The 27868-nt window shown below is 40.7% G+C and overlaps 1 protein-coding gene across 1 annotated transcript in view; it reads left to right on the top strand.

Moving 5' to 3' along the window:
• Nucleotides 1-27868, top strand: part of MYH11 (myosin heavy chain 11) — an 89067-nt gene that overhangs the window by 35466 nt on the left and 25733 nt on the right. Inside the window, exons 5-20 of the mRNA XM_090024831.1 lie at nt 6002-6104; nt 10749-10841; nt 13218-13281; nt 15935-16033; nt 16840-16983; nt 19227-19322; nt 19678-19796; nt 19952-20104; nt 20731-20904; nt 22249-22422; nt 22882-22996; nt 24159-24352; nt 24542-24663; nt 24787-24856; nt 24998-25158; nt 27079-27187. Of these exons, the coding sequence (XP_089880957.1) occupies nt 6002-6104; nt 10749-10841; nt 13218-13281; nt 15935-16033; nt 16840-16983; nt 19227-19322; nt 19678-19796; nt 19952-20104; nt 20731-20904; nt 22249-22422; nt 22882-22996; nt 24159-24352; nt 24542-24663; nt 24787-24856; nt 24998-25158; nt 27079-27187 (1990 nt within the window). The remainder of the gene's footprint in view (nt 1-6001; nt 6105-10748; nt 10842-13217; nt 13282-15934; nt 16034-16839; nt 16984-19226; nt 19323-19677; nt 19797-19951; nt 20105-20730; nt 20905-22248; nt 22423-22881; nt 22997-24158; nt 24353-24541; nt 24664-24786; nt 24857-24997; nt 25159-27078; nt 27188-27868) is intronic.

Below are 27868 nucleotides of genomic sequence, written 5' to 3'. Positions count from 1 at the left end.
TGTCTCTGCTCTTCAAAGTCAAAAGCCAGTGCTGGCAAGCTCTTCTGCCTGGCTTCTCTCCCACAGCCGTGCAATTCCAGCGCTGGGGTTGGAGCTCTGCATTGAAGCTGCTCTGACTATAGAAGGTCTCTTTAGCAAGCTTTGCCCTGATAGTTTCAGCAAACCAGGTTGTGCCTCTCAGTGCCAGGCTTGGTCATTACACATTACCTTTGCACACTGGCAATGTGTAGGGGACGCACGTGCACCCCCTGAGCATGGCAGTGCACCCCCTGCGAAAAGGCACTGGCAACACTGCTGCGGCACCTGCAGAAGGTCGCTGCCGCCAATGCCAGCGACAGAGTCCATGGGCGGTCCGTGATTGCTGCTGGCTGCCCCCAGTGCTTCTGGCAGCACTTGCGAGTGGTCATCGACTGCTGGTCAATGCTCTACCACACCTCCACCCCTGCCACCAACAGCTCTGCGGCCGCCTGCAGGAGCTCACTGCTTGCCACCGCCACACTCCTGCCATGTCCCTCCAGCCTCCAGGGGCACGCGGCGTTCATGCCTTTGCACACCTCATATTCTGAGCAGGGAGCCAGTCACATCTCACTGTCATTTAGAAAACCCTTGAACTGCTCCGACTAAGAGGCTTTCTGCAGTGACAGTTTATCCATAACAGAGCAGTGCAGGTGGGAGATTTTTCAGCTCAAGAGCAAAACTGAAAAGTGAAAAAAAATCATGTTTTCCATTGACATTTTTTCAAATACTCTTTCCTGTTTTTCCACCATTACTATTCCCCCCTCTCCTCATCTGCATTTTTCATTGAACGCACTCTTTGACCCAGCTCTAATCCAGAGCGCAGAGGACCCTAGCTAGGTCCCAGTTCACCTCTCTCCCCAGAGGCTCTGGGCTGTTATACTGGACCTGCAATTTTGTGGGAACCCATTTGGGCCAGTGTAATCCTCAGCAAGGGAGAAGTGAGTGCAGTACAGCTGCTGGAGTGGTCCTAGGTCCTATAAAGGACCTAGAATACAGATGAAAACTAGGGAATATAAGACTTGGTTCCTACTGGAAAAAGGAAATCAAAGAATGGCTTAGAGAGGAAGGAAGTTTTAGCCACACTAAACAATTAGGGAATGGGACCTTTTGATAATGAGAATCTAAGTGATGTTTTACTCTGGCAAGAAAAGAATTCACTGAGAAGAAAGAATATGCATGACAGGTTGATTAAAAATGTGTATTCCTTAGACTTATGATTTGGGTACTGTCTTGAGCAAATTAGGGTTGCTAAATTTTTGCAGTTGCAATTATTGTGTTATCCCCATTCCTATGAAGAATTGGGATTTATGATGTCAGAATGTATCAGACACGCAAATAACGTGTTTAGTTTTCCATGACCAAGATGAGATGAGAGGTGACGGGACTTTAGGTGATGGGTTCTGGAAACGGATAGCCCACAATAGGGCATGCTTATTTTTGCCTGGTACAGGTCCTCAGAAGAAAGGGGCAGATAGGTCATAAGCCTTAATTGTTCAAGAAATACTTAATGAAAGATACTTATCAAAAAATGGGCTGCCTGGAAAAATAGAACTGGGGATACAATGCCCAGGTTCTTGGGGTAGAGTAAGTGACTGATGATTACATTGACTGAAGAGAGGAGAGAGCTAAGGGAAAGACATGGTTGCAATGAATTTCTCTGTTCACACAGGGACACTGTCTAGCAACAGAGTGTGGTTTTTGTATTCCAGAACTAGTGATTCTCGAAGGTGGCTCTTCGGGGCAAGTCTGCATGAGCAGTGTTGTGCTATTCTGCTTTAGCTTAGTAGCACCCAGAAGAACAACATGCAAGAATTGTCCACCGCTATTTCAGTGGGTTGTAGCAACAGGATTTAGGGTGAAGTTACACTTTATGTTTAGACCATATTAAGGGAACTTAAAATACAAGTGCCCACACATTACAGCTTATTAATTCATATGAGGTATCCTCTGAGCATCTCAACGTTACACCACTTCAGGCACTTCTGGACAATACTACCTACCTTGGGCTGGGGTAATTTCAGTGTGCCCAGAGATAAATGAGCAATTTGCAGTCTTGCAGAATCCCAGGATTCACCGCTTCCAGCTCCCCAGTCCCTCCTCCCCCACCCCTTAGAGCAGGAATTAAGCGTAAGCTTCCTGGCTCCTACCTACTCTTCACCAGCTGTCTAGGGGCAAATCAGACCTATGCAGGCAAAAAGAAGGTATTAACCCTTAATGCACAACTGCTTACAACATATTCTGTTACACCACTAAATCATTCCACAGGTTTAGTATGGTCTAAGTCAGGGGTTCCCAAATTGTGGTTCACATACCCCTGGGGGGCAAGACCTCTCTGGAGGGCATGCGGGAGAAACTGTGTAACAGTGGACTTAATTTTCATTGTAATAATACATGGCATTTAAGGGGTTAAAATATAAAACATGCTGGTATGGGGTATGCAGGCAACTTGTAAATCTGGAAGGGGGTACACAATAAGAAAAAGTCTGGGAACCTCTGGTCTAGGTGTAACATATAACTTTACCCTCACTGGACACCCTGTGGACACAGACATTAGGAGGGGTTAAATCTAAGCCATTTTGTTTGCCCGTAAATTTTAATCTAATGATTTTATCAAAGAGTCAAAAGGCCATGATGATGCTGGCTTTGTTTAATGGATAGCAGTATACCAGACCTGCCTGTCTTCTTGGCGGTCTAGCAAAGATCTAATACTTCTTCCGCTATCAGGAGACTTGACTGATGTTTCTGTAGGTCTTTAAGCCATTTCTAGCTTCTGCCATCCTATCTGTTTTTCATTACATGTGAAAGCATTTGATATTTAGAAGCAGGCTTAACTTTTCATTGTCCATTTCCAAATAAAGTAAACACGTCTCACAGTGCATCTGCAGAAAAGAGGAAAACTACCCGGGTTTGTGGAGAAAAGGGTTAAGGAGAGCAAGCGCAGCAAAATCTTAAGTAACTTAAGCATTGCAGTATGGTAAGATAATTACAAGCAAAATGATGCCATATATGGTAATATTCACAGGGATTTAGGAGAAAGCCAAGTGATGGGCACTGTTGCCCTGGGAGAAAGGAAATGCAATTCATGTAGTGATGAACTGCAAATAACCTTTCATAAAATGGAACAGTTCAAAGCCCCGAGTTTGTATGAAGAAAGTTTTTATTTTTCCAAAGAAGCAAAGTTGTAAGGTAGATTTATTTGAAAACTTTGTACGCAAATGTCTTCAAATTAGTGTGCTTAGTTTGGAATGCTTCCCAGGACACTTAATTTTTATCAATAAAACATGGAAATGTTTCAGCTCTGAAGTTCAAACAGGGATGAGTCTATCCTTTAACTGTCCAAACTAACTTGAGTCCAGTGCAATGAAAGCTGTTGGGCCTAATTAATTTTGTTAAACTTCTGAAAACCAGGAGGAGCAATTCTCATCATGTAGTACCTAGGAAGGAATCGTTTCTGACTTGCTAAGGTTTAATCAATGTCATCCCATTTAAAAATCTTTCTCTGATTTTACTCAGATTTTTATGCCCACTTATCACTGCTCTCTTGGTAGAGAAAATTAACTCCAATATTTCCTAATTAGGAAAAAGAGCAGAGCGTTAATGCATCCAGTTAAATAGTTTCAGTTTCAAAGGATCAAGCTACATTTCAGTGGGACTTTTTAATGTATTGTTCTTTTTTCCCCATCCACTTAACGCAGAGACAGAGGGGCCTGATTCTCATTTAGAAAAAGTTCCCTTTGCACAGCATTGACCCAGTACGGTGAAAGGCATAAGCATAAATAACATTCACTTGGACTTCAAAGCTAAAAGAACACTGACATGAAAATTCTGGGCTAAAAGAATTTAGAAAAAGTGAGACAATATTACATTGTGCTTAGTGAAGGGAGAACAAGGCTTTTAGTGTGTATCAATTCTGAAAAGTGACCTTATTACCTTCTCATTCAGATCAATCCCTATAGTACTGAATTTAAAAGTCAGGTGGGCATAGTTTAGTGGCAAAAAGATATGTTTAATGTTTTTGATTACTAGCCCAACAGTGCCGGGAAGATTGAGCTGTGTTCTTTTCTAGCTCGTGCATCTTTAAGCCCCTTATAAAAATGTATTAAGAGTATTCCTTCATGGCACAATACAGAGGCTGAGAGACATGGGACTCTTCAGCCTGGAGAAGAGAAGGCTCAAGGGAGACTTGATGACAGCCTTTAAGTATATAAGGTGTGTGAGTCAGAAATGGGGAGAACGTCGATTCACCAGGGCATCCCAAGGGAAGACAAGGTCTAACGGTCACAAACTGTTGGAAGACCGTTTTAGACTAGACATAAGGAAAAACTTCTTTACTATCTGAGTCTCCAGAATCTGGAATAGACTCCCTGCAGAAGTGGTGCAAGCACCTACTCTGAATAACGCCTGGATGCTCACCTTGCTGGGTTCATCTGACTTCCCTTCCAGCCCTAACGTCTATGAAATCTATGAAAATCTGTTAAATCTAGATGCCTAAAGTAGCCTTAAAGAAGCTAACTCAGGCACTAGAGACTAACAAGGCCTAAGCTAATTTACCCTGCAGCTCAGCAAGGCTAATTAGCCTGGGTAGAGTGTCATGTAAATATAACTATATTACTTCTATTACCCAAGCTAGCTCTGAGGGAACCGGTTTTGTAGTCTCACGTCTCTCTATAGCACTGTGTTGTTCCAGCAGGCATAGAATTTTGATTGTAGAGCCAAATGTGCCTCTTGTTGAACCTTTTATGCCAATTAGACAGAGAAATGTCTTGAATATTTAGCATGCAAAATCTTTATTACCAGGGCATCAGAAAGAGCCAAGCTCAACTTCCAGATCCCAGGCTGGTTCCCACATAGCCATTTTTATTGAGCCATTTGCTACAGAGTGGAACAGGGATCCCGGCTCTAGGCCAGATGGGGGTTTCCCCACACCGGGAATCTTGTCACTCAAAAGTAATGTGCCAGGTATCCAGGTTGTAGTTGTATTGGTCTAGAGGTAGAAAGAATCAGAACTCATGGTAGAGGTGATATCTTTTATTAGATGTTTGCAAAAAAATTTTTTTATTTGCAAGTGATATACAGCAGGGGTTCCCATCCCCTGGGCCATGGCCTGGCACTGAGCTGCGAAGAGTTGGCTGCCAGTCCACAGGAGGGCTGGCTGCTGGACCAGAAGTGACCGTGGACCGGCAAACTGTGGACTGGAAGTGGCCAGCATACTGTGGACTGGCAGCCAACCCTTTTTTATACTGACTATAAAAATGGTTGGCTACCTTCCCACAGTATGCCAGTCACCTGCACTGCTGGTCCATGGCTTGCTGGTCTGGTGTCGCTTCTGGTCCATGGCTTGCCAGTCCTCAGCACAAAAGGGTTGGGAACCCCAATGTATAGCATTCTTAATGGAGGCCAGGGTCTGGCCCAGATGGTCAAACTTTGTTTCCATTGAACTTAAGTTTCCATTGAACTCAGTTCAATGGTAATGGGGTCATGCCCATATTAACTGAAATCTGTATAAAAGTTGAGTTTGTGATTAGTTTATTTCCAGGTTGGAGTTACAGAAGTTACAACTTATTATTATTTATTGTTGATTTTTTTTACATGGCTATTTCCATTTTGTAGTTAATGATACATATTTTGTTCTTAAAATACTGGCAGACTTACTCTCCCACCCAGCCCTGCATTTATAAAATGTTCAAATGCTGCCAAAGTAAGATGAACTGTCATTTGAAAATGCAGAACCGATTGCCTTAAATGGCCCAATGTCCAGTCAAAATACAGAAGGAATAGGGCTGTAGCTGTGACATTGCATTCCTGGCAAGCTGAACTGAGGTGACATTGGGGCAAATGAGAGACTGAGGTGAAAGACCAAGTGTGATTGGGGGAGTGTGCATGCCCTTTTTTACTATCCCAAACACAGCCCATTATAGAGGGAATCTAATAGTCTTCTGTTTTTTGTCTTGCTTTGTTTTGTTTTTTCTCTTCTCTCCCCTAGAGGGGAATCTGGTGCAGGTAAAACAGAAAACACCAAAAAGGTCATTCAGTATCTGGCTGTGGTTGCTTCCTCGCATAAGGGCAAAAAGGACACCAGCATCACTGTAAGTGAACTCTTCCCTATTCAATTTTCCTTTTTAGTTGAACTTTCTTTAGCTTATTAAGGCAGCATTTAGCTGACTGTGCTTAACTGCAAGGCAGTTTAAGCGATCAAAATGTTTGCTACTTCCATGTCTTGCCAAATAGTTGACATATTAAGAGTACACAATTATGTCACAGCTCCATGTTTATGGAAAAAACTTTTGTTTGACATCCCTTTGGGCACCAAAGGAAAATGTACTTTGTTAGAAGAGAAATATTCATAGCTTTCCATATGTACATCAGCTATTTATATCCTAGCAGGAACTGCCTGAGCCCTTCAAGGAGTTAGGGTCCTTATTTTACCTTTGCCTCCCTGGCAACTAAAATGCTTGCAAAGAACTTTAAATAAAATGTTTTCCAGTTGTAACAGGAACAGGTATGTGAGCAATACTGGATGATATAAGTTAAACCTTGACCAGTTCTCTTTTACATTTATTGGCAGGTTTATTTTGCTACTTAAATAATCCTTGCATCTAAATATTTCTGAGTTTGCTGCTTTTTTCCAATTTAACTCCTTTGATAAGGGCTAAAACTTTCAAAAGCATCTAAGGGTAACATGGTTACACTTATATGAATGTTTAACTCCTGCTGTTTTCAGTGGTGGGGAGGGGGTCAGATATATAAATACCTTAGAAAATCCGTCTCTGAGGAACTTAGTCCTATTAGTCCAACAGTAGCAAAAACACTTAAGAGCCCCATTGACCTTCTGTGAGATGGGAGACCCTTCTACACATGCAAATTAAAGCTCAATAGCAACCAGTTATAGAGTTAGTATACATTTCAAAGTCTAACTTTATAGCTGGTTGGAGTTTTTTATGGTGTGATTGCTACTTTGCACATGTCACTGGTTTTAAGGTAATTGCACAATTAACCCATTAACTGTGCAATACCTGTAACGTGTTGGGCGGGGAGGACTTAAGCTCTTCAGTGCCTCTGTCCATTTAAAACATGGACCTTAAGCTCCTAGATCACTTTGAAAATGTTACCCAGGATCTCTTTTTTTTTTAAAAGAAAGAGCAGTTAAAATTTATAACACAACAGGCCCGATTCAGTAAGAGATGTTATTGCTCAAGGAATGCTGAATTGAGCTAACCCTAATAGATTGTGCAGCTAGAAAATGGGAAATGAACCATTTTCTTTTCCACAAGTCATCACTTAAAACCTAGCCTAGTTTGAAAACAATTAGAAGTTGTAAAACAGTTCATGACTACGTAGCCCAGGGACTTTCAACTTTTTTTGGTCAGGGTATCCCTGGCGACTGGTCTAGAAGTGGGGCATCTCCCAGCAGCCAGTCGACAAGCAGGGGGGGAGGAGGGGATCCCCCACACAGCACATGGCAGCAAAACCAGAAGTGCCACCGGCAAAACCAGAAGTGCTGGCGGCTTCTCTGCACCACTGCCATGTACCCCTGGGGCCTTCCAAAGTACCTTCCACATCTCTGGGGTGCAGTGTGTCATCTCTCACCATCTTTGTACCTAGTGGAGAGGCAGTGAGAACAAAGGTCTGTTACTCGTGAGGTTCTGAGCACTTCTGACATCCTATGCATATAAATTCAGTGATCATGAAATGAACTGACGGGTTCAATGCTGTTTCTAATGGATAAATGGCCACATTGCCACAATGCCACTCCAGCTGGAGCTAACTGATGTATTTTCTGAAAGACTCATCAGATGCTCAAGAACAAATATGCCGTCTTCTCCCCACTAAGGTGGAACCTGCTAAATTAGACCTGAGGCAAGATGGTGCAGAGCAGGCCAAACTGGTTCCTGTCCTGTAGGCCAGTAAATGATTCCTATGTCTGAGTCTGCTGACCCAACACTTAAAATCACTTAGAAATCTTTACAAATCTCTAGATGCATTAAATGCCCCATAGGAGGATTAAGAACTTACCTTAAACAGTTTTCTCCTTCGTGCTTTCATTGAGAGACTAATTTGGGGCCTGATCCAGACTCTATTCAGTGATGAAAGAATCCAATTGATCTGACTGAGCTTTGGTTAAATCTTGTACGTTCAGCTTCTCCTGAAATGATGTGTACATCAGCTGCGGCTGAACTCTTGGTATGTCTACAACAAATTATTGTCATTCGTTTTCTCCTGGCTTAATTTGCATAGCGAAACTGTGTGTTGGTTGTTTTTATATAGGAAGAAACAAAAACATGTATGTAATGGAAAAAAATACTGACATTTGTTTTATATCATGTTATTCAATACAGCAAGGTCCATCTTTTTCTTACGTGAGTAACTTAGACTGTTCAATGTGTGTTTAAGGCACTGAGTGTAGATCTGCATGCTATTGTTGCACCCAAAAAAATCAGAAGTGGTTTTTGTTGTCACATGACAAAAAGCAACAATAGCACCAAATGTTCACATGTACTGGCCCTAACTGTGTCAGGCTCCATGATAAAGGATGAGGTCTGACACATGGAGGGTGTCTTTCAAATATCACTGTGTTTTATATGTGTGTGTTCAAATTTTTGCAGTTTGAATTAATTTTCTCACGATCCTGAAAGAGCCAATCAGCCTGAAATTTGACAATATAATTTATTAATGGAAATACTCTTTGCTTCAGGTTGAACTTTTTAGGACTGTTGTGAAATAATTGCCAAACCATCACAGTGTGTGATTGATTTGTAACTTTGGCTGCATGGTTTCCATTTGATATTGCTTACAATTCTGCATTCTCATGTAACTTGTTGAGCATTATGCATGTCTGCAAAACTTTGCATGTTCTCCAACTTACTTCTGCAATAAGTAACAATATGAAAGGGCTCTATTTTGACTTCTGAGATGCCATCAGTGTGTTTCTTGAGATACGAGGTAGTTTGAGAGATTCTACTCAGGCTTTATCTCCGTTACTTGTGACTGTAGTTGATCCTTCATTTGCCAAGCTACTGGAGATATCTCTCATTCCATTTCTTTCTATGATGGAATAAATTCAATTCAGGCATAGGTAAGTTCTGAGGTTTTGTAAAGGTCACAGGCATACACTAGCTAACAATTAGGACTTGAAATTATACATCCGTAACTGAACAACGTAGCAAGTTTGCAGTAGGAGACTATGGGTCTTCTTCCATCTTTAGCAGCCCATGGAAGTTTCTTTTATAGGGATCAGCTACTTCAGTAGTATCCTATGCTTCTAATGGGTTTACACCCACTCTTGCAAGAGTGGGGTTGTTATAATTGCAAAGTATTATTTAAAAGAATTGTATGGTGAAGCCCAGTAGCAGCCTTGTTCAGAGAGCATTGTCCACACTCCACAAGTTTTTATTTGCAGGAAGTTATTTTTAACTTCAAGGTTCTTGTGTTAACTTGTTCATTTGCTAATCTCTCTTCCTCTTTCAGCCACTAGATAGGTATTTTCATAATGCAGCCTTGTTTAGACCATTAGCTACAAACTGACTATCTAATCAGCAATCCTGCCTCTCTCCACCTATCATGTACATACAGAGGAATTTAGCAGGGAGATAATGATCAGTTGACTTTTTTTACAGTCAGGCTTCTTTACTTTCACACAAAATGTGAGATATCTAGAATGTCTGCTGTGGTGTTTAGAACAACAGTCAGTAGCTTTATACCAAGAATGGCCTTATAAATAGCGTTTTTATGGACCGCATTTTTCTGTTGTTGGCAAATGGTCATTTTCTAAATTGCTTCCCTTAAACTCAGTCCAAATTCTGCCTTAATTACTCGTTCTCATTGGTGTTAATAAAATCCTATTATTCTTCTACTTAGAAAGTTTTTTGCTTTTAGGGAACTGTTTATTTGAGTTGAGTTTTATACAATGTTGCCTATTACTGCAGGAGAAAAAGCAAAAGTTAATATAGATTTTGAACATGAAAGTAATATAGATTTAGAATGAGAACATAGCATCTCTGACATCACAGAGTTATTATTTTCAGCATTGTTTGGTCTAGGAGCAGGATTATTAAGTGCATACATGCTTTCATTGCTTGGCTTGTTTAATTATCAATTACCTTCACAGTTAACAATATAACAGTGTGTTTGTGTGTTTGCATGAGAATTCATTATTCTGTTTTGAAACAAAGTAATGCATTTCCATATTCAACCTAAATAGCCCTGCATTTAACATTATTAATAGACTCAGTGAAATCTGCTGTGTAGCTTTGTGTTGCATTATATTAAAATTATTCTTGCCAAGTTTTTTCTAATTACATCATCATTTGCTATCAAAGGACCTCAATACACTAACTTGGAAAAATATCTCAGCGGGTTCCTCTAGAGGCATCATTGTTCCTTGTAATACAGTAAAAAAAAAAATGTAGTTGTCACTGACTGGCCCTTATCATTAAGTCAAACCAGAAGTACTGATAAAAAGATGAGCAGACTTTGATCTGCAGCAACCAACACTGCTGGGAAAAGGTCTTGTATATAGAATATTAATTAGTACAATGAACTGCACCATTGTATAAACACAATGATTAACAGAGCAATGGAACCAAACCCACATTAAGTGCATTAATAAGCAATAGTGTGTTTAAAAGCTTCAATCAACATCGTTTGAGATTTTTTCTCTGGGGTACACAGTTTCTGTTTTTCAGTTAAATAATTACTGAGTTCAGGGTTAACTGAATCTGAATGAATTTTAGGGTGAGCTGGAAAAACAGCTTCTACAGGCAAACCCTATTCTTGAAGCTTTTGGAAATGCCAAAACCGTGAAGAATGACAACTCCTCCAGATTTGTAAGTAACAGAAATGCTCTCCATGTGCATGCATATGTCTGTGAGTGGTATAATACTTGTCAGTGGCATCCTATAAAAACAAAATGTGCAGATGGTTGCAATACTTCTACCATAAGTGTCTTTACATAAAGAGATTTCCCCATAATTACCCCCTTAAACATATTGTTTAGTATTTCTCTCTGAATCATTAATTTGGCTTTTTAGAAGAGAACAAAACAAACTCAAACTTGGCTGTGCTGTTGTCTCCACAAGTTTTAGCAGCACATGCACATGGCCTCCCAGAGGCAACCACCAGAGCTTGTTGGTTTAATATCCACCTCCAGAACATTTGCAAACCAAATCTGTACTTCTTTTTCTTCACAGAAGATGATGATCTGTATTTAAGCATGCCGGTTATGTAGCAGGAGTGGTTAGCACATGAAATTAATAACTACAGAACAGTAAAGGGTACATAATCAGAAATTTTGCACTTAACAGTATAAACTGCGATGTTGTTTTCAAAAGCTCTCAGCATTGCCTAAATCTGCTGTTGGTGATGTGACTTCAGTATGGGGCAGTTAAAGCACACTGAGCACTTTTGAAAATTGCACTTATAGAATATGTTAGTTTCAATATTAAATGTTAACAAGAAAAAATATAATTTTGTAAAAATTTTTTGACTCTGCTATATTTATTTAAACATTGCAGTCTAAGTCCTGCAGTCTTAATCCCCAGTTTTGTAAATGGGTCTGTACTGGCTGACCTAATAACTTTAACATAATTGTATCCATGTACCAGGATTCACTCACATGGAGCCAATTGCAGAATTGATTCTTCCTGCATACATTCTGTATATCAAGCCTCAAATCCCTTTAAATGTTGGTTTAATTAGTCCAGCCTGTAAAAGGTCCATGGACATCCTATGTTCTGCTGCTACAGAAGAAATTTCTGGTTTGTTGATACATGTCCTTTCTCTTTGCTGGCAACAAAGTTGCCTTATTAGGCAGTCTAAATTACCCATGTGTCTAGAACAGAAAGGTCTTGACTGTCCATATTTGAGCTCTTGGGATTTAATCCAACTCCCACTAAAGTCAATAGAAAGACTTTAACTAAGAAGGATAGCCTAAGACTCATTTTTAAAAGTGCCTTGTATATAACATTATATATATATTTGCATATGTATATATACATTTGGTTGAAAATATATGACTTAAGTTTACCCAACCTGCTTTTTTGGGTAAAATTACTATTTGATGAACATATTTTGTGCTCAATGCTCTTCCCAGTGGAAAGACTCCACACCAAGCCACCAATCCCAGGCTAGGCAAAAGCATTAGTCAAGCTTAGGACTGAGTCCTTTTGTCTTGCACCAAAACAAGTAATTTTTGTAGAAGCAGCAAGAGGTTGTTGCCGAGACTGGTTCTGCCTGAGTCTTCAGCTGCACAGCATCCAATCACAAAGCTGCTTTGGTTTAAAATTGTTCATAGTTTCCATGGCAGACCAATCTAATCTCCCTGTATATGTAATATTATCACAGCTGCCAAATTAGCCAACACAACAGGGAGTAAGCCAGTGACATCCAGTGCTAAAATACAAGCTGCACAGCTTGAGGTAAAGGACCAGAACTCTGTATCGTGAGACTTTAACAGACTCTCTGGTTTGGGCACAGACACGGAGCTGTGATATGTACTCCACATCACAATGTGTTTTTATTATTTCAATTGACCTGAGATAATAGGTACCAAAATACCTTATACTGTAAATACTTACAAGAAAACCAAATTATAAAGTGATAGGGAATCCCACACTCATCCACCCTCAGGCAAAAAAACATTCTTCTCCCACATGGCCAAGACTTACAACAGACCAGATTATTGTCATCTCAATCTGCCTCCTTTCGGTCTGCTGGGGTGGCATAGGTGCTAACAGGCCAGAGGTCACCAGATTGAGGCTCTAGTGGAAGCACTCATGGCATGGCCCTGCCAGATTCCAACAAATCGATGATTTCTGCTAAATACCTCTTCACAAGAACCCAAAAAAGGAAAGGATAAGGCCACAGATTTGGGGGGGAAAGGCAGGAAACAGGTGAAAACAGGCCAAGTCATTCTGTCACATCACTGGTGCTGGATAAAGCAAGGTAGAAATATAAGATCTTTAGCCACATGCAAGGCTGCTGTGATAAGTGGACTGGCTGCTGAGTATGATCCAGCAGGGAGTGATCTCTCTTTTTCAAGGTGTCCAGATGAAACCTTCAGGGGCAAATCTCTGCAGAGAGAATCTGCACTTTCCTTCAGCCCTCTCCCAAGTGGTTTGCTGCATGACATAACATGGCTTTTAAAATATGCTAAACAACACAACAAAGAAACAGTCCAAGCTGTGTCCTTTTCTCATTGATAGGGCAAGTTCATCCGCATCAACTTTGATGTTACTGGCTATATAGTTGGAGCAAACATAGAAACTTGTATCCTTTTCAGTGAGCTGTGCTGGTAAGTAATGAGGGCAAGTGCAAGGGAGTAGTATAAACAAGCTCTGCATCATGTCTAAGAAAGGCAAATACCACTGCAGCTGGTATAAACAGAGGGAGGGAAGTGGATCCATTTATGCTGATACCAGTTTCTCAGTTTGTCTTGTTCTCATGTTTATGTATTCTGTTCAGATTCATCACGGTCTATTTTCTTCCTTATAGGACAGACTGCCCCCATGCAAAGCTTTGCCATTACTAACAGCATAATCTGGCCAATCAGAGTCCCAGTCAGATAATGCATATAATACATTAGTAAGAGAGTTCTTTGGGTTAAGACTAGGGTGACCATATGTCCCAGATTGGCCAAGACAGTCAGTCCCAAATTTTGCAAGCCATCTGGGCTTCCTAGCCATTGGTGTAAATTGAAGCTAAAATCCTGGATTTGTTTGCTGCTGCCTGCACTGCCCAGCTGGGCTCCTGCTAGGTGGAAGTGGAGGGATGGAGGGGCCTGGGCACCACTTCTGCCTGAAATGGGGATCAGCTGAGGTGGGGCAGGGCAGGGCAGGGCAGGCCAGGAAAGGGGGCCAGGGCTGGGGCTTGAGCACCTGCATAGGTGAGCCAGGATGCGTCTTGCTGCTGCGGCTTCTACTGAGGCCTAGGCTATGCACGGTGATCCCAGCTGACTGGTGGTGGGGTGGACAGGGGCTGCAATTAGCCAGGTCCAGCCGTAGGCCTCCTAATTGTTCTGCTCCGCCGTCAGGACTCCTGGGAGCCACAGGGTTGGGAAGGTGCATATGTGCACGTGCGCACATGTGTGTACACGTAGTGTTTTTCTGATTAGCCCTGCTCCTGGGATGCATTGTGGGGAGGAGGGGGCAGTACATGCATGCATGGCTCCCATTCCAGATTTCCCTAATATTATTATGGTCACCCTAGTTAAGACCACACTTGGATTTGGGAGCCATACATTCACTTTTAGCTGTGCCTCAATGTGTCCTCAGGCAGGTAGCTTCATCTCCCTGTGTCTTAGTTTCCCATATCTAGAACAGAGCTAATATTTCCCAGCTTCTCAGTGCTATTTTTGAAATGTCTAGGTACCATGGTGGCGAGGCCAGGTAACAAATAGATAGATTCAAAGAAATCACAGATTATAGTCCATTATGGAGGCAATTCATATAATGCCTAGTCTAGCAAGGTACCAGTCCACAACTGAGGCACTGATCCCCACATCCTATCCCAAAGCAAATAGTACCTGATATGATGGCTTTACTTTTTCTTCAGAGAAATTAGAGTATGCAAGCACTATTATGTCTCATATATCTATCAGGCAAGATTTCCTGTCTTGGACAATCTTCCTTTTCTGTGTGTGTGCTGCAAAAAAAAGCTTGTCAGGGCTGCTTTGTCCTTGGTTCTCAGAGCAGCACTAGAAAGACGCAAACATTTTGTCCCTGGAAAGCACTAGATTGCACCAAACACTGGACATTTGCAAACAGTTTTTGAGGGCTGGATGCTTCAGACCTCCCACATATCTCTTCTTCTATTCTCCATTTCAAATGACCCACACTGAATGCTGCACTATATGCCAATAAGCTCAGTGTATTTTTCAGGAAAAACATGTAAACATTTTCAACAAAATGTAACATAACACAGGTTTGTTTCCAAAGTGTGGTGGCCTCTCTCTTTCCTTATGCTTATGAGAAACTGTTTTGTTTTAAAGGAAAAACAAATACATGGTTAGATTCTTAAGTGCTTTGCTCCTTTTCTTTGCAGTATATTCAATCCAATAAATGAAGATTTATCACAGGCTCTAGAGAATGAGTTTCTCTGTCCAATATAGAATCAACAGCATTTCACAAAGCTGAAACAGTTTATTTGACACAGCTTTCTTCTCCTTGTTTCTGAGGCAAGTTATACTGAAGGACAGAGAAAATGTTGGCAGCTTGAAAAATTATGGTTTAAGAACTAAGAACTAAGTTCTGTTCCCACTGAGGGCCAGGATGCAAGATGAAGAACTTAAAAGCATTGATATGGCACCATTTTTTACAATGAAATGCTTGCAGAATGGGGAGGCATATTTATATTATTGCCAGCTCTAATTTTAGCAGGTTGGGTAATCATTTAAAGGTAATGAACAATATATTTTACTTGTATATCTAAAACGCTGGTCTAGAAAGTGATACTTCTGGGGAGGTGTTAGGATGACTAGACACAGGAGTTGATGCTGAAAAAGAAAACTAGGATATGATTCTGCAACGTGTTTCACTTGAAGGAGGATATCACAGCATGACCTTTCAGGTATCATATTACCCATTTACATAGACATAATTCTGAAAATACTTAGGTCTAGCTGTAACATCTACCAACTAAATTAACAGCATTTATCATATAGTAAAAGATGTGATATGGGATTGTTGTACTAACTAAACACAGTATTACCCAATGGTAGTAATACTGTACTGTGAATGATACAACTAAGCAATAAGCATTGTGCCCGGTATTAAGTGACTGCTGAAGCAAATGTATTTTGATGTTAGTCAGAGACAACAAATATCTGACAGGTGCTCCTAAAGGTGCTACTACAGGGGGTTTTATGAGGATGTGCTAATTGAAATATACCGTTCAGATTTTCTTTAACATAAATGACAAATAGATTTGCTGGAAAAGTCCCGTGCTATTCGCCAGGCTAGAGATGAGCGGACGTTTCATATCTTTTACTACTTGATCGCGGGAGCTTCTGAACAAATGAAAAGTAAGTTTCTTGCTAATGATCTTAGTTTAAATTGGACAATCTGAGCTTAGTTGCTAATGACTCGTTAGATGACTGATCTTAATTCCTCCATTTGTAATGTCACTCAGTCCTTGCTATGCATAACTATTTCCTTGGCTAATCTAAACAATTCCACTCATATTAAATTTATAGAAAATGCCTCATTTTATGTGCATCTGTTCATTACTGGTGGTTTGCAGTTCAACAGTTACCCCAGAGGGAAGCAAGGAAGGTACAAATTCCTAGGGATAAAACGGCTAAATAAAATTGTGGAATTTTCATCAGAAAATGCATCAAAGGAAAAAAAGCTTGATGAGAACCTAGACTGTCTGCAGAGTGCAAAGCGCCTTATAGCATGTGATGTAAATGAAGCTATAAGGTTCATTCCAGCAGCTAAGGGTTGCTAGGATATAAGTAGGCTTTAGGCCTCCCACTCTTATAGGCAACTATCAGCTTACATTGTTCAAAAATTACTCCTAAGCGTAGGCACATAAAAACTTGAGGCATCCAAAAATCACTAGTCAATTTTGAAAATGTAGTCTGTCATTCAAGTACAGCCAACATCCCTTAAATGAAGGGAGACCTCAGTTGGCCAGATCACTGATTTTTGTCTTTGTTGGATCAATGAAAAAGACTTAATTGTCCAGAGAATTGAAGACTTAACCAGACTGAACGCTCTGGTGAATCAAAGCTGACACCATTCACTAGCATTCTAGTTGTTGGGTTGTTTTTTTTTTTTAATTTTCTTTTTTCGTACCCTTTAAAATCATTTTTCTTCCAACTTTTAGGTGAATTATTGCTTGAAGGTTTCAACAACTATACGTTTTTATCTAATGGCCATGTGCCTATTCCTTCTCAGCAAGATGATGAGATGTTCCAAGAAACCTTGGAAGCCATGACAATTATGGGTTTCAGTGAAGAGGAGCAGACTGGTAAGAATTGGTAGTAAGCTGTAAATCAAGTAAATGACCTACAGCATCAATGTATAGCACCAAGAAAAATTGGCAGTAGTGTAACGAGGGGTGGGAGAAAGGAGCATCTGCCCCAGGCAACAAGTTAAAAGGGGTACTGGTATCACCCACCCCCACCGAAAAGGATCAGAGTGAGGCAAACATGGCACATCTTTGAAAATCCTAGGCTTAAATTGGCAAGAGCCTGGCTTATCATTCAGTTGTAAAATGTTGAAAATTTACTATGTGCATTAGAATTTGAGCCAATAACTCTGATGTTCTAGTTCTTTATGATGCACAAAATAAGTACCAAATATACTGAACAGTGCAGTGTAGTAATTTAAATGTGGCTGAACTGAAATAATTTCTACAAATGTTTTCTGTCTGTTTTAGTGATTAATTACAAAGTGTTTTTTTTTTTTCCAATCTTATAAATTATGAGTCCCAGGAAAGCTGCTTGTAGAAGGAACATCACATGCATTCCAAACCCTTGTGAATTCCAGACCATCAGTACAGTTGTCAGCATGCACTAGTATTATAACAGTTAGCCCTTTGAAAAGTAACACATGGCTATTAAATGAGAGACTTCTTAAGCATTCTTGCCAAAAGACTACATACATGCTCAGTACAGGTGGCTGAGTTCAAGCAAGCTCCAACAGTATTAATGACCATTTAAAGCTAATTTTAGGTGTTTTCTAAGAATGATGACCAAGAAGAAAGTTGCAAAAAGTTATGATTTAATTCTAAAAGTAATGGACCTGTTCTGAACAGTTAGTATGTACATTTGTAGATTCAGGGCAGAGGAAAACAACTTAGAACTGATTTCAGAATATATGCCTCGCAGATGTGAATTGAATAACTCTAGCAACTCTTGCTATTCATATGAACTATTTTTGAGTGTGTGTATGTGCGTGTGTGTGTCTCCTGATTGTCTGAATGTTCATGCTTGAGGTGACACCTACTGGCCAGAACAATGAGGATCTTGTCAGTTGACCATATCAATCAAAACCGAGTCTGTGGGTACTATGAAGTGCAGAGTATCATTAGCTTCCATTGGCTTAATCAGTAATTGAAGATGATAACCCTGTTGAGAGAGAATGTTGCATCTTGCTGGATTGGGGCATAAGTTCTGGCCTCAGCCAATTCCATTCAAATTTAGGAGGGGGATTGATATTTGTAATGCTCATTGACACTGATGGAATTTTCTGAGTTAGCACTTGGTTTTGAACCTTAAGATATTAATCTGCTAAAGACTCAATATTCTCCCATACAAGCATATTAAACGAATCATCTCCCTGAAATATAACCCAGTTTATGAAGTGACAGTGTACTTTAATATATGATGTAATGCAGTGTTATATTAATGCAGAGATCCTGAAAAGACATGCACAAGCAAAGTTAAACATGTACATAAGTTTTTCTAAGACTAGGGTCATAAATTGCTACAAAAATATTTTACACTGAAAACAGTTTCCAAATACTTTTGATTTTTAAAGGTTTAAGACTGTTACTATGGAGTAACACACTGTACATTTCTAAACTGTGCAAGATTACTACCAGAAAGGTCCACTGATAGCCGACTGATCAAATGGTTCTGGATGCTATTCCTTGTTTCTGGATGTTAAAATACGTTCAAAGTCATCTACAGATGTATTAACTATTTTCATAGCCAGGGGCAATGTGTAGGGGGTGCATGCAGGTGCACGTGCACCCCCTGAGCGTGGCAGTGCATCCTCTGCAAAAAGGCACTGCCAGCAGTGTCTGCAGGCAGTTGCCACTCACCACCCCCCTGCCGACACAGTTTGTAGGCGGTCAGCAATCCCTGCTGGCAGACAACAACACTGCCAGCGGCGCCTGCGGGTGGTCACCAACCCCTACTCGCCACCTCCCACCACCAGCAGTGCTGGCAGCCTCTGCAGAAGCTCCCTGCTCACCGCCATGCTCCCACTCCCGCCACCGCCGCCGTGCCCCCCACAGCTGCTGGGGGCACATACCATTCGTGTTCATAACATTACTTCTCTATTTAGTTACTTGCCTTAACCATACATTTGGTGTTTTCCCCATATTATTCTGAAAGAGAAAGTCCATGGGATATAATCTTAGTTAAAATGTGGCCTGCCTTACAAAATAGCTCAGAGTCTGTTTTGGTTTTATGTCTAGTGCTTATATTGTTGGAACTATGTCCCAATCTTCTACTCTTTAAATTTTCAATATTTATCTTGCAGCTATGCTGAAAGTGGTTTCATCTGTCCTGCAATTGGGCAATATTGTTTTCAAGAAAGAGAGGAATACAGATCAAGCTTCTATGCCAGACAACACTGGTATATTTTTTCTTTGATTGTCAATAAAATGAATATTAAGTAAATGCATTTCTTATCAATTTCATTTATGACTTCCACTGATGCATTAGTTATTGAGAGATTCCATGCTTTAAAATCAGCCAAATTAATGTTCATCTTACCTAGTGATCTTGAGTTCAGAAATTGCAAAATAATCCGTGTATTTCTGGTATTGTGAAGGATACCTGTGGAATCACTTTTGCACATTCATAATGGAGATATTGTAATGGAAAGGATTAATTAGTTACATACTGGTTATACTGCTAGCATTTCATATTTGTTAACCCAGCAAGAAGAAAATGCATTGTGAAATGAAATTTTGCTCTTTTCATTGTAGCTGCCCAAAAAGTATGCCACTTGATGGGTATTAACGTGACAGATTTCACGAGGGCAATCCTCACACCACGCATCAAAGTTGGACGAGATGTTGTTCAGAAAGCTCAGACCAAAGAGCAGGTATTGATTTGTTGAATGATACCAATGTTTGTTTTTTAAAAACGATGATATTTGAAAGGACAGCCCTCTCCCTGCCCCAATTATTGTTCATTCAGAAATCAGCATCTGGTTTTGATTGCTTCATTCATTTCATTTTCTCACCTTCCCCCTAACAGGCAGATTTTGCAGTGGAGGCTTTAGCCAAGGCAAAATATGAACGTCTTTTCCGTTGGATTCTTGCTCGTGTAAACAAAGCTCTGGATAAAACAAAAAGACAAGGAGCTTCCTTCTTGGGCATCCTTGATATTGCTGGATTTGAGATTTTTGAGGTATGCACTGTTGGACACAAGGGGAACTCTTTAACTTCATGTTCATTGTCTATTCAGTCTGTTCACTTAGTTAATTTATTTCTCCCTGTTTTTCTAAATGTCTGAGAGGCTGATCCTACACTGAGAACCAAGTGGACAAGACCCCTACAGGGTCAATGAGTCCATTGGCTTTCATCACCTCTTCCATTGTCAGTAGAAGACTGAGATTTTAGCTAGCATGATAGATCTGTATGGGCTGGGAAGACACTTAGCACTTGGCATTTGTAAGCACCTAGTTTGGGTATATAGACATAGGGAGAGAACAGACTTTTGCTTTTTTAGTGATAAAGAACTATACATATAGAAATGCTGACAATTACATCCAGAATTGGGGAGCAAACAAACAAACAAACAAAAACACACGCACACTTAATTGTTCATGGTTAACCTACTGAATAACAGGTTAATGACATTTTTTTTCCAGAGAAAGCCCAGACCAGGTTACTAGAATTTAATTCTGCTGCTAACTGAATGATCATTGTTAGGAAACAAAATAAAAGATTCCACATTCTTTTTATATGTACAATTTGAATAATTTGTACAATCTTTTTAAGGTTAGTAATTTGATCCTTTTGCCCTGTTTTCAGATCAATTCTTTTGAGCAGTTGTGCATCAATTACACTAATGAGAAACTTCAGCAGCTTTTCAATCATACAATGTTCATACTGGAGCAAGAGGAATATCAGCGTGAGGGTATTGAATGGAATTTCATTGATTTTGGCCTTGATCTGCAACCCTGCATTGAGCTGATTGAAAGACCAGTAAGTTTCCATGTGTATTGGAGAGATCCTGTATAGACAGTGGTGATGAGGCAAACTTCCAGGCCTGATCTCAATCTCGACCCGCCTCCTGTCTATGGGCAAACTGCCTACCTTGCTTGCGTGCCATGCCTTGTTGTAATTTAATTGAGGTGTTAATTAGGCAGGAGAGTGCCCATTGAGCACCCATTGTTAGAGGGTGATATGTACATGCTCCAACCTCTCCTTTTACGACCTCCCATGCCGTGCAGATAACACACTCATTCTGGTAGTACTCCAGCTTGAGGCTGGGCCAGACTCAGTACAGAGTTAGGTCTCTGACTTACCACCCTGTTCTGGGCCACACTTATATCACCTCTCTCTCATTAGGGCCTCTTCCACTGCACCTGCTCTCAGCAGGCTTTTTCCACACCACCCACCCTGGGACTCTTTCACACTGCCTTTGCTCCCATGCATAACCATCAGGCTTAACTCTTCTCCCCTTGGCCAGCCCTGGCACAGCCTTTTGGGTCTCTCCCATGACCCTCATCTGAGTAGTGGCTGGTCACTTATCAAACGCTGGGCCAACTTCACCCCTAGCCCCTCACTGGGCTTCATGTTATTCTTGCCCCTTCCTTGGGGCTCCCTCTCTGCCCTCTCACTAGGGCTTTGCCCCCTCGTTGGAGTTACCACTCTGCTCTCTCATTAAGGCTTGGGGTCCTCCACCCCTGCAGACTCAGGTGCCTTCTCACAGCATACCTGGCCCACCTCACCAGGGTCCTCCACCCCTTTAGGGCTCAGGAACTTCAACTGGCCCCATCCCCCTCTGCTCACATACTACCCACCAGGGGGTGGGGACTAGAGTTATTAAGGCTCCCTGACCTGCCTTTCACTGGGGAGGTTTGTGGTCCTGGTATTTAGAGACACTGTGCTGCCACAGGCAGTCCCACCAAGCCTCTCTACCCCCCAGTTTTAGGTCATGCCCAGGACCAGGGGCTTCCAGCCATCCCCATAGTCCCTTCCCTTACCTCCAAGCTGTTCCTGGAGCAGTAACTCAACCAGATGATGTTTCTCCCTTGCTGACTGGCAGTAAACTGCTGCTCCAGCCTTGAGAGCTGGATATCAAAATGGCCACCCTAATCAGGCACCTGCTGGCTGCCTGCTCCAGCCCTTAAAGAGACAGAGCACCTCAGCTGCTCTGTCACAGCAGCTTAGGGGATTAATGCAATCCAACAAGCAGCTTGTATAAGATTTGGGGGAATCCATTGCTGTATGGCCGGTTTAAGAACATGGAGGAAATAGAAAATGGAGTTATTTTATTGCAATGATTGACTTGTTTATGCTGATATACTGCTGCTCGCTTTATAGAACAACCCTCCTGGTGTCCTGGCTCTCCTGGATGAAGAGTGCTGGTTCCCCAAAGCCACAGACACATCCTTTGTAGAGAAACTGTGTCAAGAACAAGGCAACCATACCAAATTCCAGAAACCCAAACAACTCAAGGATAAAACAGAGTTCTCCATAATCCACTATGCAGGAAAGGTATTGGATAAGACTAAACTATTTCACTATTACAGCTTTTAATTCTGATGCTTAAGTGGTAAAAAATACACCCAAGATTAAAAAGATTGGCAAGAAATGGAATCAAAGTCCTTGAATTGATTTACAGTAGCTGGAGTAAAAAGTAGCATAGAGACTGGTATTTTCTTAAACATTCCCTGTTGCCCTAACTCAGCTGAAGTTAAGGCAACAACGAAACCCATAAGAGCAGAATTATTCAGTGGTGAGTACTCTGAAAATCACAAAATAGTAGAGATTCCCTGATAGGAATACGGCTGCAGGACTGGCACCCTGAAAAGCCTATCTCATGTATAGTAGGCATTTCATGTTGTTTTTGTTTTTCATTAGCTGAGTTGCAGGAGTGCCAAATCAGGATCAAGACCATCACTACTGAAATTTTTCACTGAGCATAGGTTTCTAAATCAGTGATATTTTCTAAAGGTTAACTACGATGCGAGTGCCTGGCTTACGAAGAACATGGATCCATTAAATGACAATGTGACTTCTTTGCTCAACCAGTCTTCGGACAAATTTGTAGCAGATCTTTGGAAAGATGGTATGAATCTGAATTCTAAACTTGTAATATGTTATGGATGGCTAAGGATCATTCTTTGGAAAACAATTCTGATTGCTTTTCATCCCAGGTACAGGACAAGGCAATAAAATACAAAGGATAGAAGTTACCAAGCCATTAACATCCTATTCCCCAACCTTTTAAAATTCTACAAAATAAACTCCTTGTGGAAAGTATTTTAAACAGAAACCAATCAACTTCTTCCTTAAAAATAACATTTAAAAATATCAAGATGAAGATACAGCATTCAAGTGTTGCTGAGTATATCACATTGGGCAGTTTATTCAATTTAAGTTATTTTTGCTGTTTAAAAATGATTGTGTGCAATCTGTGTGGTCACCGCCACTGAAGTAAAGTTTAAACTACATTTGAGTGGGCCAAGGAAGAACGTGTGTATGTGTGTGTGAGAGAGAAAGACTACATAGTACTTTAAAACCAAACAAATTACACAAATATAAGATTTGAATGTATTATTATTAAACAGCAATAATATGTAAATAGCAGAACCCTGGGGGTTTTTCTGACTGGCGTAGGAAAGAACTTTTGGATTTTCAGGGGAGATGACTCTGAAGGTTTTGAAGGAGTATGGCTCAGTGGATGTTTTGGTTGGGGAATCCAGGAAAAAGATGACAATGTTGAGATGGAAATACAAAGCGCCCGAGCGAGGGACTAACAATCCAGGGTGGGGGAGAGGAGTGGAACGCGACTAGGTTACATAAGTACACCAGGGTGGGAGTCAAGAGTATGGCTAATTTCCTCATTCTGGCATTGACTCACTGGACAACCGGTTTCTTGACATATAGGCCTTGTGAGACATAATCAATTAGATAAGACTGAAGTAGTTACGCCTCCTCTACATTGACTCTCCATTCAGAAGCACTTTTTTCTGTTGTCTGGTACTGACAACTACTACATTTTCAGTGCTGACACAGAAGCGGCTCACTAAATAGGTCTTATGATTATAATCTTTTCTACTGCAGTTACTACTATTGCTAATTCTCATTTTTGTAGTGCCATCAAAATACTATATTTTTACTTTATGTTAGATCTTAACCGAACATGCAGAACAGCTAGTGTCAGAAATAATGAACTTTGAAGACAGTTCATGCGAGAGGTTCTGTTCATATTTGCTTTTTCATTTCAGTTGACCGTATAGTGGGGCTGGACCAGATGGCAAAGGTGACTGAAAGTACCCTTCCTAGTGCTTCAAAAGCCAAGAAGGGCATGTTCCGTACTGTTGGGCAACTGTACAAGGAGCAGCTGACTAAGTTGATGACCACCCTAAGAAACACGAATCCAAACTTTGTCCGTTGTATCATTCCAAATCATGAAAAAAGGGTAAATAACAATGCTGAAGTTTTCAAATTTGGAATATGCTACATTAATTTTGTAAAATTTGACTTGTTGTTATAATAACAAAGTAAATGCCAGAGCAATGTCTGCCACTGCACATATCCCGTCTGAATGTTTACCTTCTTTTCTCAGTTACTTTGTGTGCTATAACTGTAAAATGCCCTCATTTCACAGGCTGGCAAACTGGATGCCCATTTAGTGTTGGAGCAGTTGCGATGCAATGGTGTCTTGGAAGGCATTCGTATCTGCCGACAGGGATTCCCCAACAGAATTGTCTTCCAGGAATTCCGCCAGCGGTAGGACACCTATATTATAAATTACGTTTCAGATGCTGTCGTCAGCATTTGGGTTGACTGAAAATCAGATCAGATCTGTGCTAAGTAATCTGTTTTTAACTTCTCTACCACCTTTGTTTACAGATATGAAATTCTTGCTGCAAGTGCTATTCCTAAAGGATTTATGGATGGAAAACAGGCCTGCATACTGATGGTAAGCAAAGTCAGGACATACATTTTACATGGAAATGGTTACTTCCCTGAAAACAGTATAAAGAGTATTCTGTCAAAAGATATTTTGAGACTCTACTGTAACAACAGAATCAATGCAATGTTTTTATTCCTCTCCCTACAGATTAAAGCATTAGAACTTGATCCCAACTTGTTCAGAATTGGACAAAGTAAAATCTTCTTCAGAACTGGTGTGCTGGCTCATCTGGAAGAGGAGAGAGATTTGAAGATCACAGATATCATTATTGCTTTCCAGGCTCAATGCCGAGGCTACCTGGCAAGAAAGTAAGCCCCTTTCCTCAGCAACAAAATAATGTCTGTGGCAATAATCTATATCTGTACTGAAGTATGTAGTTGTTTGCATTACAATTGAGGATTTGTTAATGCTGCATGTGGTTTCCATTTCAGTAGTACCTAATGCATTACATGTTTCATTTACATGTAAGAGGAATCTTGTCTTGTTCCTAATAGATGAATAGCATGGTAAATCTACTTAGACATCAAGCTATTTGGAGGAAGGACTATCTCCTTGGAATGTGTTTGTACAGCATTCAACACCTGGGGATCTGAATGTGTTTGTACAGCATTCAACACCTGGGGATCTGAATGTGTTTGTACAGCATTCAACACCTGGGGATCTGAATGTGTTTGTACAGCATCTAGCACCTGGGAATCCTTATCTATAACTGGATTTTAAGTGCTGCCACAGTACAAACAATACAGCTCCTGATATAAAATATTGAACCTACCATTCTATACCTTGAGCTTGAAGCACCAAACATTTGAATCACCTGGCTTTTTTTCCTAATTAATTTGAGCCTTCTGAGCAGTCTAGGAGCTTAAAACCAACCATAAAAACTTTAGCAGTAATGACCCTTCCCCTAGATTCACAAATAAATTCATCTTCCCCTATATTCACCTCATACTACTGAACAAACAATTTTCAATATAGTATGATTAAATGTTGAAATTGAACACACAGTCTAGATCTGAGGACTTGTACGCTGGAAATGTCCATCTCCCAAACTAGGTCCATTGTTGGTGGCTTGAGCCCACTTCTGTAATTAGACCATCATAAATTAGACCATCATATAATTCAACCATTTCATAAACGATCTGGATGTTAGAAGTGGACTGGCTACATTTGCAGACAACACCAAATTATGGGGAAATGTGGTAGCGCTAGAGGATAGGCATGTAATTCAGGTGGTACCTGGACAGACTCACAAGGTGGGTGAATCAAAACCTGATGACATTCAACACAGAGAAATGCAAGGAGAAAAAAACCCTCGGGAGATAAAACCCATGTCATACTTATAGGCTCGACAGTGCTACATTCACTAGCACCATGACCAAAAGAAACTTAGGTGTCATGATTGACCCCAACATGAACATGAACCACCAATGCGATGCTGCAGCCAGCAAAGCAAATACAACTCTGGCTTGCATCTACCAATGCATCTCAAGCAAGACCCAAGAAGTCATCCTCCCACTTTACTTGGCCATGGTGAGGCTGTAGCTGGATGATTGCATCCACTTCTTGGGTCCACACTTTAGAAAGGACGTGGAGAAGATTGAGGGAGCCCAGAGAAGAGCCCACACACATGATTAGAGTTGAAGAGAAGAGGCCTTATGAGAAGTTGAGAGGCATGGGACTCGTCAGCCTGGAGAAGTGAAGGCTCAGGTGGCAGCCTATAAATATATAAGGGATGTGCATCATGAACTGGGAGAACATTTATTCACCAGGGCACGTCAAAGGAAGACAAGATCTAATGGTCATAAACTGCTGGAAGACTGTTTTAGGCTGGACATAAAAGAAAAACTTCTTTACCGTCCGAGTCTCCAGAGTCTAGAATAGACTCCCCCCAGACGTGGTGCCTTTAAGAAATGCTTGGTTGCTTATCTTGCTGGGGTGATCTGACCCCCACTGACTTCTTGCCCCTTGGGGACTGGACCCAATAATCTCGCAAGGTGCCTTCCAGCCCTAATGTCTATGAAATCTATAAAAATAAAAACTGTGGGAACCACAAATCAGATATGCTTTTTAAGTGACAGAAAAATTTGCAGCAGACATTTCAAACATTGCCACAGAATCAAGAGACTCACATTCTGAGGTTGCTTCATTTGAATTAAGTGTATCCTGCAGACAATTTCACTCAGTCCCATCAGATCAGTTGTAAAAAGTTATTTTGTCTTTAACCATAGAGCCTTTGCCAAGAGACAGCAGCAGTTGACAGCAATGAAGGTCATTCAGAGAAACTGTGCTGCTTATCTGAAGCTGAGGAACTGGCAGTGGTGGAGACTGTTCACAAAAGTGAGTGATTCTTGTTAAGTGAATTCTTCTTTAGCATTTCACATTAGAAATAATGCATTAAGTCATGTTAGGACAAGGAAAAGTTTCTCTCATAGGATCTACTCCAAAGTCACTTCCAATCAATGGCAAGACTTCATTGAGTTTTGGATTATGCTCATATTCAGGAAACCATCCAATGTATTTTTGGAATACTACTAAAAATATGGATTTATTTCTACCTTGATTCAGATAATGAAAATAAGTGTGCATAGTGCAGTTAAGCTATGAGTCACACAAGAAGACATAAAGAGAGCTTAGATCTTTTGTTTCATGTAAGAACATGAAATGAGTTTGTTACAGAGAAAAAAAGAAAGTAAATTGAGATTCTTGCAGGCATAAAAATATATATCTGAGGGTATAGGATGACACTGGGGTTTGGTAACTGGAACACTGAGGCTTTCCCTGAGCTATGTGATCAGGCTAAATTCAGTCTTCATTACTACTAATAAAGGTCTATGTTTTCAAAAAGTGGCCTTCAATTTTGCATGTTCATAAGGATGCCTAAGTAATAACCTGTTTTGCACAAAGAAAAAGATAATGGCATGTGCAAGTGGTCCATCTGCATGTATAAGTTGCCTTTTTATGCATGCAGGTATGGCCACTGTGCATCTTAAGTAAGCAGGGCAGATATGAGGTTTTTTA

The sequence above is a fragment of the Crocodylus siamensis genome, chromosome 12, assembly GCF_052110815.1.
Source record: "Crocodylus siamensis isolate JL-2025a chromosome 12, ASM5211081v1, whole genome shotgun sequence".
In the NCBI taxonomy this organism is placed as follows: domain Eukaryota; kingdom Metazoa; phylum Chordata; order Crocodylia; family Crocodylidae; genus Crocodylus; species Crocodylus siamensis.
This window is presented reverse-complemented; position numbering and strand designations above follow the sequence as displayed.